The 15,960-nt window shown below is 35.6% G+C and overlaps 2 protein-coding genes across 2 annotated transcripts; one reads left to right on the top strand and one right to left on the bottom strand.

The window, feature by feature from the left end:
* Window positions 1–1,012: 1,012 nt before the first annotated feature.
* Window positions 1,013–3,488, bottom strand: LOC131629178 (uncharacterized). Its single transcript, XM_058899971.1, has 3 exons — window positions 3,180–3,488; window positions 2,858–3,077; window positions 1,013–1,463 (listed from the first exon to the last, which is right to left on the bottom strand). The coding sequence occupies exons 1-3, from the start codon at window positions 3,368–3,370 to the stop codon at window positions 1,248–1,250; spliced, it is 627 nt and encodes a 208-aa protein (XP_058755954.1). The 5' UTR covers window positions 3,371–3,488; the 3' UTR covers window positions 1,013–1,247.
* Window positions 3,489–7,486: 3,998 nt separating this feature from the next.
* On the top strand, window positions 7,487–14,379 carry LOC131629176 (BRCT domain-containing protein At4g02110-like). The gene is made up of 11 exons (XM_058899970.1): window positions 7,487–7,696; window positions 7,788–7,877; window positions 7,960–8,064; window positions 8,182–8,283; window positions 8,382–8,466; window positions 8,915–8,984; window positions 9,152–9,196; window positions 10,206–10,509; window positions 10,612–13,127; window positions 13,247–13,463; window positions 13,623–14,379. The coding sequence occupies exons 1-11, from the start codon at window positions 7,613–7,615 to the stop codon at window positions 14,199–14,201; spliced, it is 4,197 nt and encodes a 1,398-aa protein (XP_058755953.1). The 5' UTR covers window positions 7,487–7,612; the 3' UTR covers window positions 14,202–14,379.
* Window positions 14,380–15,960: the final 1,581 nt, after the last annotated feature.

Below are 15,960 nucleotides of genomic sequence, written 5' to 3'. Positions count from 1 at the left end.
TTTTAATTTGACCCAAATAATTTATAATTTATAAAAATAACGCTAAAAATTTTAAAACAAATAATTTTAATACTCCATCCATACAATAAAATTTAAAAACAAATAAATATCAATTGAATCATCTAAGTTACTTATAAGTTTAAATTCTGTAAAAAAAATTCAATTACTTCATTTAAACACAATTAATTCATGTGTGCCAAAGCAGGTCGATTGTGGTGTTTGATTGGAATTAAACAAAAATATTTGAATTGTCTCACAGAACTTGGGGTGTTTTAAAAGCTTATGAATGGCGCTGAAGCTCGAGATTTTCGGGGAATAAAGGTTTGTTTGAATTCAGAGACTGTTGCGAATTGTCTCAAGGGTAGTTTCTGATGGGGTGCTAGCACCTAGCTGGTACAGACGAACACAATTGTGTCTACGATGGTCATCTCCAGTGCTGCATTCTGTGATCACCAAATTTCGATGCGATCACCTCCTTTTCAGAGAACATGGACTATGAATCTAAGAGATCAACAAATTAAACCTCAAGGTTGTCGGTATTATTCTTATTTATGGATTTAAACTCGGTCGGCACTCTCTCCATCTTCATAGGTTTCACCTTCATAGGACTAATACTTCCGCTCTAATAAATGCCCTTTCGGGAATGTGGTCAATATCATCTTCCCGTACAACAAAGGGGTAACAGAGTAGTATTGGAAAAACAAGTGATGTATGAAAGAATGTGTTCTAGCTACACTGTTTTGAATGCTAAAAGGAGAGAGTGCTTCAAAACAAGAATAGCTGAACCGATGAAAGGCAAGTTGACAGTTTCTGTGTTTCCAACTTAACTGCGATTGTAATCACTGTTTTAGACCATTTAAGGAGGAAAATGCTCCTACATGACAAACTTGTCAGTCGCCATTTATTCCTCGAGTTAGATTTTTAATTAGAGAACAGTAGGACAAGCACCTAAATAGTAATTTTATGAAAGTGTGATCCAAACAAAAGAAAACCAGAGTGGCACACTGAGAAATCGCAAATTGGTGCTTTATATAATTTATACCATAATGTAAGTTACCTTCAACTGCAGAAAGGCACACTGACTAATTATTTTATTCATGTGAATTAAGGCAATACATTAGGTTTTCACAGCGAGACACAAGATACTCTTGGTAAACCAATACTGTGTAATGTTTTGCTAATACATTCCACAAATTGCATTGTGTGGACAAGTTTCTCTTCTACTAGAAAGGGAGGCACAAACTGAATCAGAGATCAAGTTTACCTGCCAAGTACCAAGAGTGTATTGCAAGGCTTCCAAATGCCAAGATATTGGCAAGGGAAGATAATCCATGAATCATACCAAACTTCTTATTCATCGCTGCAAGCTTTGGGTTTTTCTTTGCAACTTCAACATTTTTTGACCACCCAACTTCATCTCCAATCTTATTCTCTCTCTCCACTTTATGCCTTTGTTTCATCATCTGTATCAGACCAACAAAATGGTTGCATTATTTATAAACAAGAAAAACGAGCATTGAGCGACTAATGGTAGTTTGACAACATAAAATGTTGTCATGAAATAACCTGAATATGATTACAGCTTGCAGGGGGGAAATTGACAAATGCTGGCGAACTTGTGTTGAATTAAACCTCATTTTGTAAATATAAAATTGGCTAAAACTAAGTTTGTTGTAACTTGATTTATACGTTAGTTCATTTTTTTCAAATATATTTGATAAAGTGAAATTTATTTGGATGATACTAATCAAAAGTACTTATAAATGTGTAATAACCAAAAATGTTATGAGTGCTAAAGCAAAGTATAACAGATATAGGAAAAAATGGTAAATGAAACTTTCTCAATGACAAACAAAATAGCAGCTTTATTACTTCGGTGTCGACCAACATTTGAAGCCAAACATGGCTTGGCTAATGAACTCAACCAAAAAGTCAAATTCCATATTGAAGAGGAAAAGTACTGTTGTTGCATCAGTGCTGCTATTAATGATAGACAACGATAAGAAAAAGAAAAGTACCAAAGAGAAAGAACAAGGGAGAAAATTTGGTAGTTACTATTAGAACAGGAAATGATGGAAGAAGAGAAAATGTGGGAGTAGAGAGAAGAGATTAAAAAGTTATACACATCGTGAAATTTACCGAGGTTTAAGGAAAAACTACTTTTAAACATTGTCTTCATTTAAAATTATGCGATATGAGCAAGCTTTTTCACTATTCTGGCAAATATTAAGCTTTTTTTGCATAATGTTTCACCAGACATATTTGGCAAACTGATTGAATTAGGCAAACTAAAATCAAACTGAGAAATTCAAGAAAAGAGTTCATGCTTATAAGAGATCTCAACCACTCAAGGTTGTAGATTTTTAGGATTTGTTCGGGAGTTGGATTTCGGAAGACTAAGGTTACGTTTGGATTGATGGAATGAAATGGAATGGGATGGTATAAACTTATGTTCTATTGTTTGGGTTAATTAAAAAAAATGGAATGGAGCGGGAACCGGATGTAATGCATTTCATCCCTTTTCATCATTTTTTGCACCTCCAATTTGGGCAAAATAACAAAATTGCTCTATTCTGTCGTGAAATACCCATACAATGAAACTACATCTTTAGTTCATTCCACTCAGCTCCGTTCCGCTCCGTTTGTTTAACAATATTTAAACATATCCTAATTCTAAATTATATATAAACACTATCGTAAGATGAGCAAAATCTTATTTGATCTGTTTAACCTAACTAACCCTAAATTACATGAATATTCGAGTGACATATTATAACAATTGTAATAACAAATATGATAAAAAACAACCAATAACAGAATTTTTCAAAGAGAAATTAAAAGAGGACAAAAAAAATACCTCAATTGTCATTGGTGTAAAGACGAACAAATTAGTAAGATTGAAAGCAAGAGCTGAAAGCAAGAATCCAAGTTGATATTTCTCACTAGTAGATGAACTTTTCCATGGGTGAAGGTATCCAAAGGAAGCCACTGCGACGGAGATACAAACACCAACCATCGAGAAATAAGCCGGAAACATCTTGCTCTGAAGATTACCAAATTGATGCCTAGGCAAATTCCTAAACCAACAAATTCAACAACAAATTAGCACTAATCACAGACAGAATCAACATATAATTACAATTAGGAGAAATTGATAGGTCAAATTAAAAAGTGCGTACTTGAACATGATGATCCCGCCGATGAAGGTTACCCATAGAGCAGCGCCGAAAGCGATGGAGAAACCGAGGAGGTGAGCTAGTTTGAGGTAAGTGGAAAGAGCGGTTGATTTCGATCCGAATGTTTCCGGAGAGAAAATTACGCCGACGGCTAAGAAGACTACCGCCGTTGTTATGAGGGCGGCTCTACCCATTGATTGCGGCGGTTATGGTGGTTCTGACAAAGGGCTGATGAGATGATTGAAAGGATGGAGAAGGAGCAAAGTATAATATGCTTTGTTATTGTTTATTAACGCTTTCTATCTACCAAAACCGTCTAACCAGTTCATTGTATTGATTGAATTACTGTGTTTCTAGAACATTCTACACCTAACTAACTACCACAATTAATTTTTCTATCTCAAATTTCAAACTATGTATTTTATTTGAAAATTAAATTTAAAGTTTTAAATGAATTTATATCATCTATTATTGTTTAGTTACTACAATAAAAAAAATTGATATATTGTGTAAGAAAAAGATTTGATATGGTTAAAGAGATGTTTTAAAAATTGTAAAAATAAAAAATGTTTTGTTAATAGAAAGTTTACAAACATCCTTTAAAAAACAATCCTTTTATAAAATAAATATTACAAAATAAATTCGAACAAAATATATTCAATAAAATATAAAAATATTTATGTTTTTACCAAAATAAAAAATGTTAATAATTTATAATTGATGGAATTAGCGAGACAAATATATAAATGATAGCGTGGTTAGTAGTCCACTCGGTGTTCCTAAAATATGGAGAGTATATGCTTGAAAAAATAGGAAGAAAGATAAAGATGAGGTGTTTAGAGAAGAGAAAGGCGGCGTGGGTAGTTTATGTGGTGATTATGCAGAGTCCTGTATGTAAATGGGACTGATTAGTGGGTAGGCAGTTATGTATAATCTTGTATGTTATACCGCCTATGTTTCACCGCCTATGTTTCAAAGTCACCCATTGTGAATCCAAAGTTTCACCACCTATGTTTCAAAGCCACCCATTGTGAATCCAAAGTTTCACCGCTTATGTTTCAAAGTCAATCATTGTGAACCCAAAGTTTCACCGCCTATGTTTCAAAGTCAACCATGCATGCATGTACAATTATCACCAAACCTATGCAATTAAGATTATCATACAATCTTAACATACCGCATACCACAATAATTCACACAATGAATTATCCACCAATTGTACACAACACACATGTCAACTAACAATCATAACAATGTACAACAACTAACATATATTCAATCACAATCATCATGAATATCATACCACATATCATACCACAAGTGTCATTCATCGTTTACCAACTCATAGCACACATAACGATAATTACATGGTGTTTACACAATAACATCATAATTAATTCATCAAGTGATAACATATCCTATCATAACATATAGAATATCAAATTATCTTCCTAACGCTTCGAATGACACATAAAATGGAGTTACAAATCAAAAGTTATGATATTTAGAAGTTTCAGAAAATTCTGCATAACAGGGTTCACTTAGCGGACTCCCAGCGCGCTAGCTAAAACTATAAATAGAAAGTTTGGTTTCCAAAATCTCGCTTAGCAGGCCAAGTTCGCTTAGCGGACTCGCGATTTTGCAGAAAAACTGCAGAGCAATCAGTTCTGCCAAATGGGTACTTCCACCCCTATAAACCACTTGCATACAACGATTTATGGTACAAACAACTAGTATTTAGCACATACTACCAACAATTTATACCAAAAAATGTTCAAGCGTTAGATTACATGGATTTATACTCAACCCTAACATTTTGAAAATTATGAAATAGAGAGATGAACACATATCATAGTACTACACATTGCATAAGTCTATGAACAAGATAATGAGGATTCTCCCCCTTACTTGATTCAAAACTCCTTCCTCTTCAAGTTTCTACATAATTCTTTTCTCTCTTTCACCCTTCTCTTTTCTTCCTTTTTTCCCCAAAATAAAATTATGATTCTAAAAACCTAATTTTCTTACTATTTTCCCTTAAGTTAGTTGGGCTTAACCCACAAATCTCACTCATTATCATACTTCTACCAATTAGGCCCAATAACATATTATCTCATTAATAACTCTATTAACCCAAATAGCACAATTACACATATAATTAAATATTCAAATAATCACTATACCACCTAATAATTACTTAAAACAAATAATTATTAAAAACACCAAATAAGTTAATTAATAGAATAGCTAATAAAATTGGGATGTTACAATCATCATGTGCAACCAGAGCCTCACCCTCTTGGTGTACACGAGCCTGAGATAATGACCCTTGTGATAGTCGGCTATTAGAAGCCGACGCTTTCCCTTCGTGAGCCACATGGACGACTCCCCCGTATCTCTGGCCTGCTCATGCTGAAGAGCCCTCTCGCGACGAGCAAACGTGGTTAGGGGGTTTCACAATCGAGACTCATTCTACTGTTATTTACAGCCATTCTCCTTGAAAAAACATAAAAAAATACCACAAAGGACACATTTTGGAGATGCATCTCCGAAAAAAGCTTTAGTTTTTATTTCAATTGCAGAAACATCTCCCACATTGGCCATAACCACTCAAAAATAATCCAAATCATATAAACATCTCCTGCACATTACTCATTTCGAATGCTAATACTACATAATGCATTAAAAGTAACCTATTTTACCTAATAATACATTACTCAAAACTCAAAGTACGTTAAATGAGAAACTTACTAAAAAAAAGTGTTAATGATGATGCAAAATGTTGAATGTAGTAGGTAGAGTGAGTTGGGATGGGTAAGATAAATTTTACTTGAACAATGTTGTTCACAGGCTCTAATGGGAAGAAAAAGTTTTTGAAAATGAAGAAGGATAAGAGGGAGGGCCTGGCGCGAGATTTAAATACATTTACCTTGTTAGGAGATGAATCTCCGAACAAATACTTGAATTAAAAAAAGGGTTAATTTGGAGATGTATCTGCTAACTGACCCTAAGACACCTTCACATATGCATCTTCGAATTTAATTTAAGTAAAATGAACAAATGGTGCGTTCGAAAATACATCTCCAAAAATATAAGATATTTTTGACATTTCACCAGAGGCCTGAGAGAAAGTAACATAGTGAAAAAAGAAAGACAAATTTTAAATACACCCTTATGAGTTCTTAGGGGACCTTGGCGAAATTCCCGTAATACCCCTTTAATTCGGATATGCATATCCGAACTCACCATATTTTAGTTTTTTATTGAATAGGTTCGGAGATGCCAATCCGAAGGCACAAAATGATAGCTTTCAGACACATATTCGAAATAAACATTGATTACCAAAAAGAAACAAAAACTTAAAACCAAATCAACTTAACATAGATAATGAAACAGAAATTTAAGATTACATATTATTATAAACGAGTAGCTGAGGACGTTGCAACGTTTTAATAACATTTTCTTCAGATCTTTGAACCTTCACATTGACTTCAAATCATACCCTTGGTAGAGCAAAATTTAAGCTTCACATCGACTTTAAATCGTCATCCGTCTTCAGTACAAACTGTGTGAACTTTATCTTTCTTTTAATGTCAAGTGAGAGCGAACGATATTCGAGCTTGACCACCTTTCGATTTTCTGGTTATTGCAAGAGAGAATTTAGTATGGCAATCAGCTCGATGAGAGACGTGTTCTCGGAGAACCTAAATTAAAATGGCATCATCTCACCACTGAAGTAGACAAAAGCAAGATGAAGATATGTTTGACTCATCTTTGTTCGTGGTGTGTGATGTTAAAGAAATGATTTGGAGACCCTATTTATAGAAGATTTGGAGCAATTTGAACCTAATAATTCTTATCCTGCCACCAGGGCATGTTTCAGATATTAACCTTCAAATTCACCATTTTTTAACGAAAATAGGGGATTTTCAGATATGCATATCCGAAATAATCCTTGTTGTTTTTTTTTTAAATGAAGGAATGTTTTTGGAAATACATTTTCGAAACACCTTAAAAATTGATTTAGAATGCGTTTCAAGATGAATTGACATTATTGAATTTTCAAAGATTTATTTCACCTCTATAAGGGTGTATTAAGAAATTCTAAAAAAAAAATTGTCCAAAAAAATCTAGAATGACCGGCCCAACTGGAATTAATACGGGCCCGAGTCCATGCAGCTTTTAGATTTCATCCTCCCGCCACTAAAATCAAAAAGACGAATGAGATAAACATTCCCTCGCATTTTTTAAAGCCGAATAATATAAATAAAAAAAAAACGAAAATAAATTAAAAACCCTTCGCCGCTAAACTGAACTATTACCATATCCCAAGTCTTCTAGGAGAAGTTTTTGCTTTCAAAAATAAAAAAAAGGGCAAATTTGCCTCTCTCTGTCATCTGCACCAAATCTGCAACTTCGCTTCAATTTCTTCTCAAATGCTCGAAACCAGTCACTCACCGCGAGTCTTTCGCGGTGTTCATTTCTCCCTCTTTGGTTTCGACCCTCTCACTGAAAGCAAGGTTTTTGTTTTCCCTCTTTTCAATTTTTCATTTTCGATCTAGAACGTTCTTTTTTATTTAATTTGATAAATTGCTGTTTTTTGTTGTGTAGATACGGTTCAAACTTGTGAATGGCGGTGGAATTGATGCGGGGAGGAACAGTGGGAATTGTACTCATGTTATTGTTGATAACCTTGTTTATGTGAGTTTGATTATCTATTTCTTTTCATTTGTTTGTTTTTGCTTAATTTGGATTCAAGGAAGTGAACTGTTTGTGTGTGTAGGATGATCCCGTGTGTGTTGCTGCAAGAGATAACGGAAAGACGCTGGTTACGGCGTTGTGGGTTGAGCACAGTGCTGATATTGGAATGCCTGTTGATGTTACCTCGGTTTGTTTCTTCTTTCTTTCGCTACTGTTGTAATTCATGAATTTCTGTATCTGTCATCATCAGTATTAGTTGAAATGTCACCTTCTAATTGACTTAATTGTGTTTTCCATTTACTAGGTTATGTACAGACCGCCTAAAGACTTGAATGGAATTCCTGGTGCAAAAGATTTATTTGTATGCTTGACTGGTTATCTACGCCAGGATCGGGAAGACATTATGGCGAGCATCTGTTATACTTTGTCATTTTTAATTTGCTGAAGAGCTTATGCATATTGTTATGTAACAGTTCTTGACTTCACCATATTTTTTGTCTTCAGACTATGGTTGGCTTGATGGGTGCACGGTTTTCTAAGCCGTTGGTGGCAAACAGGGTTACTCATCTTGTATGCTACAAATTTGAAGGTGTGTTTTATATCTGTTCTTGGTATTTGCAATCAAGAGCATACCTATACTACTTTTGATCAATTAATTGCTTTCACTTATAGATTATTGATGACGTAAACCACCCATTCTATCTCTGAATTTACACAAAGTAAATGAAAATAATTAGTAGTTAGTAGTCCCAACATTTTGTCAGATTTGTATCTTTAGTTCTTGCTCCTATATTTTGATAAATGTCACAAAATGATAGGGACTAACATAACAGATGTGACAAAGTGTTAGTGACTACTGAACAATTTTCATTAACTTGACAGACAAAATAAGAGATGTGGTGTAATTTCAGAGACAAAATTGGTACTTTATTCATCATTGATGTGTAGGAATATTATTTCATTCCTCCTTTCTTTTAAATTCCTTTTTGAAATTTGACTTTAAATTTCAAAACATTTTTTTTGACTTTGGCATCTAGGGGAAAAGTATGAGCTTGCAAAGAGAATGGGCACAATAAAGCTAGTTAATCATCGTTGGCTGGAAGATTGGTATGTATGCCTTATCCCTTGCTTCACTTGGAATTACGAGGTTTATCACTTTACATGGATTATGGATATAGATGAAATCTCATGTATTTAAGCTCTTACAAGTGATAGGTTCAAATGATTACATTTTTCTTTGTTTTCCAAGTCTAACTCGCTGTTTATTTCTTAAGCTTGAAGGATTGGGTGCTTCTTCCTGAAGACAAATATAACAAGAGGTTAGGCATTGTACCATAGTCTAAATAAAAGTTAATTATCATTTGGGATATGTTTTTATCACGTTGTAGCAGGCAATGTAACTGTTGTATTTCACCTCTAACGTACTAACATTCATGAAGGTTGATGAGGGGGAATATTTTTCTCTGCTTGCATATTTATCGGGGACACTCTTGTATTTGAGGATTGCTGACGATTTTTTCTGTTATTATTGGCCAACTTGATAATGATTGTGATGATTGATCTTATGACAAGATATTTTAGCTTATCGTGTGGAATATAGGAATATAATATGGCAGCATGTTAGGCTATTTAGTGGCAACAGAAGAATAAAATAAGTGTAGATAAGGATGTTGCGTTGGATGTGTGGTAAGACTAGATGAGATTAGATTAGAAATGATAATATTAGAGAGAGTGTCAAGGTAGCACCTACATTAGAAAAGATAGTGGAAAATAAATTTAGGTGGTTTAGATAGAGAGAAGACTTGTAGTGTTAGTTAAGGAGAGTAGATCAAATGTAGAGAAGTCAAACAACTAGAGGTAGAAGAAGACCTCAAATAATATTTAGAGAACTATTAAGAAAGATCTTGAGATTAAGGAACTAGATAGAAACCTAGTATTTGATAGAACATTATGACATAACTTGATCCATGTAGCGGACCCCACTTAGTGGGATAATACTTAGCTGTTGCTTTGACCAACACCATAATATCATGATGCATCATAATATCTTGATGCATCACGCAACTTGTGCCTACCCTGTATTGTATTCTTTGGGATTTCAACTTCCCAACTTCCAACTGATTGATTTCAAGGCAATTAGATGAATTACTTTAATAGGCATACAATATGTAATTGAAAATACTTGTTATATTATTGTTTAAAAGCTTTAAGATCCAATGCAATCTTTCATTCTTAAGATGTCATAATCGTTTACATGTTTATTTCCCTGAGCTTTTCCATGTTATCCATTTTCAAATAATAACTCAACTTTATTTCATTCTCAATCAGTGGTTTTGAATTGGAGATAGTGGTGGAAGAGGCTAAGGATTCTGAGGATGAGGCTGAAGATTCCAAGCTGGGGCAATTAGGGGGAAGGAATATAAGCAAAAGCCCCCCTGGTTCAAAATTTGGTACAACTGTGACTCCTGGATTGTCCAAAACTTTAAGAGAGGAGGCATCAAATGCTATCCCAGATTCTACTGGTCCACAGGTCTTACCAAACGTCAATATTGGTGAAGATCCTTTAACTACTACAAGAAATAAGAACAATTCTGATCAAGATGCAGACTTGAATAATATTGGTGACCTTAAGGTAAGCTGTCAGTTTCCCGATGTTTCTTGGCGTTCTACATCATGTAAGCTACCTGAATCTTATGTTAATACCATTGACTCTAAAAATACTGTTTTTCCAAAGGCACATGGCTTCCAGGATCTAGGCATCACTGGAAACACAAGTTCATCTGCCCAGCAACCTAATCTGCAAGATGGCACTTTGGAGACCAAGAAATTAAGTCACACAAGATCAACTTCTACAAATGCTGATGGACTTGCACATTCAGATGAAAAGCTTGGATCTGCGAGTTATTCTAGGAAGAATCAAAAGGGGTTTACCTTTTCAAAGGTATCAGAAGAATATGAAGGTATAGAAGGCAACAACCTTGAAACCCCTTCCACCAAGGTAGAAAAGACACGTGATAGAATCAAGTCTGCTTGTGTTGAAGGTTCTGGGAAAGAATCTCCTGTTATTCAAGAGGGTAATGGAAATAATTTATTGCCTCAAAAGAGAACAAATGAAGCTGCTGCTTCTTCCAAATTAAAATCAAGAAAGGTTGCTGGTAATGCAAAATTGTCTATTGAAAGGACACCGCTAAAAAATGGTAAATCTCGAGGATTAAAAGTCCCTTCTGTGGTTGATGAACCGCCTACGTCTGATGGCTTTCTCTCTGTTGACAAAGATGGTACAAATAACTCAAACACTTGCTTGATTGCTAAATCTGCAGCTTCTGCCTCCAACTCAGTGGCAATTAATAAGCCTATCTCAGGAAATGCAGAGCCGGCTCAATGTAATAATGCATGTCTGAATTCAGCCCAAAAGGCTGTTCAGAGCTTAAGTAAGTCTAAAACTGGTGAGCCTGATATAAAGGGTTTTGAAATGGGACAAGGTGATAACAAAGCAGAGGAACATAATATCACTACAAATCTTGATTTTTCATCACCAGGAAAGAAGTCAAAGAATGAAGGGTTTGCTAGTCTCGATGATTGGGATTTAAGCAATGAAGAAAGCGATAAGCTGGTTAGAAAGTCACCCCACAAGAAATCATCTGTCAAGAGAACTCTCGGTTCTAGACCCAGAAAAGGTGCTACTGCTAAACTGAAGAGTTCAGTTTGCTTGAATAAAACTATGCAGCAAGATGAAGGTGTAAGTTCTAGCAGTGGAAGCAAAGAAATAGAAACTTCTGGTGCTGGTCAAGCATCACCCCCAGTCCTTGATGTAAACAAATTGACGGAGCAAAAAGCGGTTAGTGAATATGCAGAAGATGCTGGTGGCAGAACTGATATTTTGGATGACGAAACAGAGGCTCCAGATGACAAATGTGAATCTGAGATGGGAATGGCTCCTGATGAAGAATTGGTTCATCTTTCAAAAAAACATGACACCTCAACAGAAGAGAAGTTAGAAGCAGTTGAACCTGAAAAAAAAAGTGAAGAAGCAATGCCTCCTAAAAAGTTCACAAATGAAACTGAAAAACAGAAACCACCTTCACTGTTAGACCCTTCCTCAAAGTTAAAAGTAAAGCATCAAGCGATGAAGCGTCCTGCTAGTAAAACCAAGAAGCCCACAGCTGCAAAGAAAATAGCGAAAGCTGTAGAGCCAGTATCTGGGGAGATGATTCCTAATGAGACAAGGGATGGGGCAGAGATAAAAATCCTGCCTCATCTTGAAGAGAAGTTTGAAGCAGCTGAACCTGATAAAAAATGTGAAGAAGCCGCGTCTCCTAAAAAATTCACAAATGAAACTGAAAAACAAAAATCACCTTCACTGTTAGACTCAACCTCCAAGTTAAAAGTAAAGCATCAAGCAATAAAGCGTCCTACTAGTAAAACCAAGAAGCTCACAGCTGCAAAGAAAATAGCGGACACTGTTGAGGTAGCATCTACAGAGATGATTCCTAATGAAATAAGGGATGAGGCAGAGATGAAAATCCTGAAAGACATGTCTGTATCTTCTGATATAAAACGCCCTCCTAGTAAAACCAAAAAGCCCACAGCTGCAAAGAAAATAGCGGAAACTGTTGAGGTAGCATCTGCGGAGATGATTCCTAATGAGACAAGGGATGAGGCAGAGATGAAAATCCTGAAAGAAATGTCTGTACCTTCTGATATGAAACGCCCTGCTAGTAAAACCAAGAAGACCACAGCTGCCAAGAAAATAGCGAAATCTGTAAAGGCAGTATCTGGGGACATGATTCCTAATGAGACAAAGGATGAGGCAAAAATAAATATCATGAAAGAAATGTCTGTACCTTCTGATATAAGTGAGAACTCAAATGCACCAAGAAATAAACCAGAGAATTTTGTTGAAGAGGAGAAGGAGAATAGACCAAATGTCGGAGAACATGATTTACTGGAGGAAAGAAGTGTTGTAAAGCGAACTATTAAATCTAGTGTTAAGCCGACGAGTATAAAGTCTAAGAAAATGAAGCACAGTCCATCTATATCAGAATTTAATGCAAGAGTAAAAACTGAAGACACACGTTTCATATTATGTGGCCATCGCCTACAAAGAAAGGAATTTCAGCAAGTAATCAAGCGTTTGAAAGGAAGGCTTTGCCGTGATTCTCATCAGTGGTCATATCAGGCAACGCACTTCATTGCCCCAGAACCTATAAGGAGGACAGAGAAGTTTTTTGCTGCTACTGCATCAGGAAGGTAAGGAAAAGCAGGCATGTTAAAAAATTAAGTCTGTATAACCTTCCCCTTGTTACTGACAGTGTTCAAACATTGATGCATGCATATAAATAGTCTAACTAGTATCGGGTGGAATGCAGGTGGGTTCTTAAAACGGATTTCTTAACTGCCAGTAGCCAGGCAGGAAAATTCATGCCAGAGGAGCCTTATGAGTGGCACAACAATGGACTCACTGGCGATGGTGCCATCAATATGGAGGCTCCAAGAAAGTGGCGGCTGGTGAAAGAAAGAACAGGACATGGTGCCTTCTATGGGATGCGCATAGTTGTTTATGGCGCTTGTTTTGTTCCACCTTTGGTATGTTTTCCTTGATTTATGTTGTATGTTCTTTTCACCTTCATACGGTTATGTGTATAAGCTTTACAACTAGTAATCATAATATGATGCAGTTTGTCTTTCAAATACAAGTATTGATGAGTTTGACACATGTTTCTCATCAACTTAATTGTTTCACAGGATACTCTGAAGCGTGCAGTCAAAGCTGGAGATGGAACAATATTGGCAACATCTCCTCCTTATACTCGCTTCCTTGATAGTGGGGTCGACTATGCCATCGTTAGCCCTGGCATTCCACAGGTTGATTTGTGGGTCCAAGAGTTCTTAAAACATGAAATACCTTGTGTTGTAGCAGACTACTTGGTTGAGTATGTCTGCAAGCCTGGATCCCCCCTTGAGAGACATGTACGGTATGACACTGAAGCCTGGGCGGATAGGTCACTTGCAAAACTTCAAAATAAGGCAGAAGAGATAATTGAAGAGGTCATTCCTCCTAAGGATTGCAATGATGATGATGATGATGATGTAGCTTGCCAAGTATGTGGCTCCAGGGAAAGAGGAGATGTCATGCTGATTTGTGGTGATGAAAGTGGATCTGTTGGATGTGGAATGGGTACCCATATTGATTGCTGCAATCCTCCGCTCACAGCTGTTCCTGAGGAAGATTGGTTTTGCCCAGAATGCAGTAGTACCCAAAAATACTCAAAAAACCCCAAGAAAAAGAAAAAGGGTGCATTGTCTTCATCAAAGACCAAGTGATTCTGTCACCGTGTATCTTATTTTTATCAATCATTAGCCCCTGGTCATTGTGCATTACACTCTTATTGTTCTTTTTTTTTTCTTCTCTGGGTACAATACACTCTTATTATTGTTCTTAAATAGCTGTCTTAATAATTATGTAAAAATCCTTTTTGATTAACAAACTAATTTTGATTGACATGCTTGGGTGAAACTTCATGGATTCAGTGATAAACAGCAAATTGAAACTCTTTGAAGATATATGCATATTGTAACACCCTTTCTAAACCCCGCGACAATTAATAAGTTTATTCAGAGTACATGAAAATAAGGGTGCCACTATTCAAAGATTAATTAAACATCGTTCAGTTATGTCATGCATTCACTGAGGCATTCATCATCAATTAAAAACATTTTATGTTAACACAGCGGAATCAAATCATACGGATTAAGTTTAACATCTATAAAACTTATCCTTCAAAACATCAAAACATAATCAGAGTTATAAACCATAAACTCTAAACATCGCGTCCCCAGTGTTAAAAATATCAGAGCATGACACCTGACACTAACTAAAATAACTGACTCATGAGCTAATCTTCACTGAATCGAACAAGCGCTATCCTCAATCTGAAAATGACAACATGTAAGGGTGAGTCTCATCATAATTAACAAATGTTATAAGGCTATAAAGCAATAACACATTATAGCTGCATCGTTCACCCAATTGTTTCATAAGCAGACGTTCAGACAAGTTTTATCATCACAAAACAATCAACTAACACATCATTACATCATTAATAGTTATAACACTGGAATACATCCAATCATGTTATAAAAGTATGCATATGTATGAACTGACACTATGCATGTGGTACCAACATCATCAAATGGGGATAACTCATGACCGATCCAACATCATCAAGATACGGCCCTGCCAGCACGATTCCACACAATGGGAATCATGCCCTTTACTGATCCAACACATCATCATGGATACAGCATCATCAATGAATATGAATGAATGCAAACATACGTGAACATACTTATACCATCGTCAAGTCTAATGAGTAACATCATCAAATACTCATTTCATCATAATCCTCATCATCATCATCATCATCAAGCATGTTTATATATATATATATATATATATATATATGTATGTATATATATATATATATATATATATATATATATATATATATATATATATATATATATATATATATATATATATATATATATATATATATATATATATATATATATATCATTCAATCACAATCACATCATTAATCATCGAATAGATTATTTTATAAGGTTCGTTTAGCTCGAAACGACACACCAAACGGATCAACGGTTCAAAAGTTATGCATCTTTAAACTTTTCAAAAATGGTTTGTCACTAACAGCATGCGGCGCCAACATAGGTTCGCGGCGCGAACTGAGCGTCTCAAAACTCCTTGGCTCTCTGCCAAGCACTTCGCGGCGCAAACATGTGTTCGCGGCGCGAACTGAGTGAACCAAAACTTCCTGGCTTTCTGCCAAGCAGTTCGCGGCGCCAACCCTGGGACACGGCGCGAATTGGCGATTTTCAGAAACCCCCAATCGCAGAAAACAACATTCTACACATTCCAAACTCACTCAATTCATACGAGTACGAACTTAAGGAAATGGAATGCGCATACAACACGAAATACACATCATAATACACCAATTACACATCAATTGAGACCATAACAACACAAACATCATGGATTCAAACATAGGGGATCAAA

Source organism: Vicia villosa, unplaced genomic scaffold, assembly GCF_029867415.1.
Source record: "Vicia villosa cultivar HV-30 ecotype Madison, WI unplaced genomic scaffold, Vvil1.0 ctg.000534F_1_1, whole genome shotgun sequence".
Classification (NCBI taxonomy): domain Eukaryota; kingdom Viridiplantae; phylum Streptophyta; class Magnoliopsida; order Fabales; family Fabaceae; genus Vicia; species Vicia villosa.
This window is presented reverse-complemented; position numbering and strand designations above follow the sequence as displayed.

Bases quoted from the DNA above. Each gene is read 5' to 3' on its own strand.
- LOC131629178 (XM_058899971.1), bottom strand. From the start codon at position 3,370: ATGGGTAGAGCCGCCCTCATAACAACGGCGGTAGTCTTCTTAGCCGTC. The intron at 3,078-3,179 runs GTACGCACTTTT...TTGTTGGTTTAG, and splicing joins GGCGGGATCATCATGTTCAA to GAATTTGCCTAGGCATCAAT. The intron at 1,464-2,857 runs GTATTTTTTTTG...GGTCTGATACAG, and splicing joins TTACACCAATGACAATTGAG to ATGATGAAACAAAGGCATAA.
- LOC131629176 (XM_058899970.1), top strand. From the start codon at position 7,613: ATGCTCGAAACCAGTCACTCACCGCGAGTCTTTCGCGGTGTTCATTTC. The intron at 7,697-7,787 runs GTTTTTGTTTTC...TTTGTTGTGTAG, and splicing joins ACCCTCTCACTGAAAGCAAG to ATACGGTTCAAACTTGTGAA. The intron at 13,128-13,246 runs GTAAGGAAAAGC...GGTGGAATGCAG, and splicing joins GCTGCTACTGCATCAGGAAG to GTGGGTTCTTAAAACGGATT.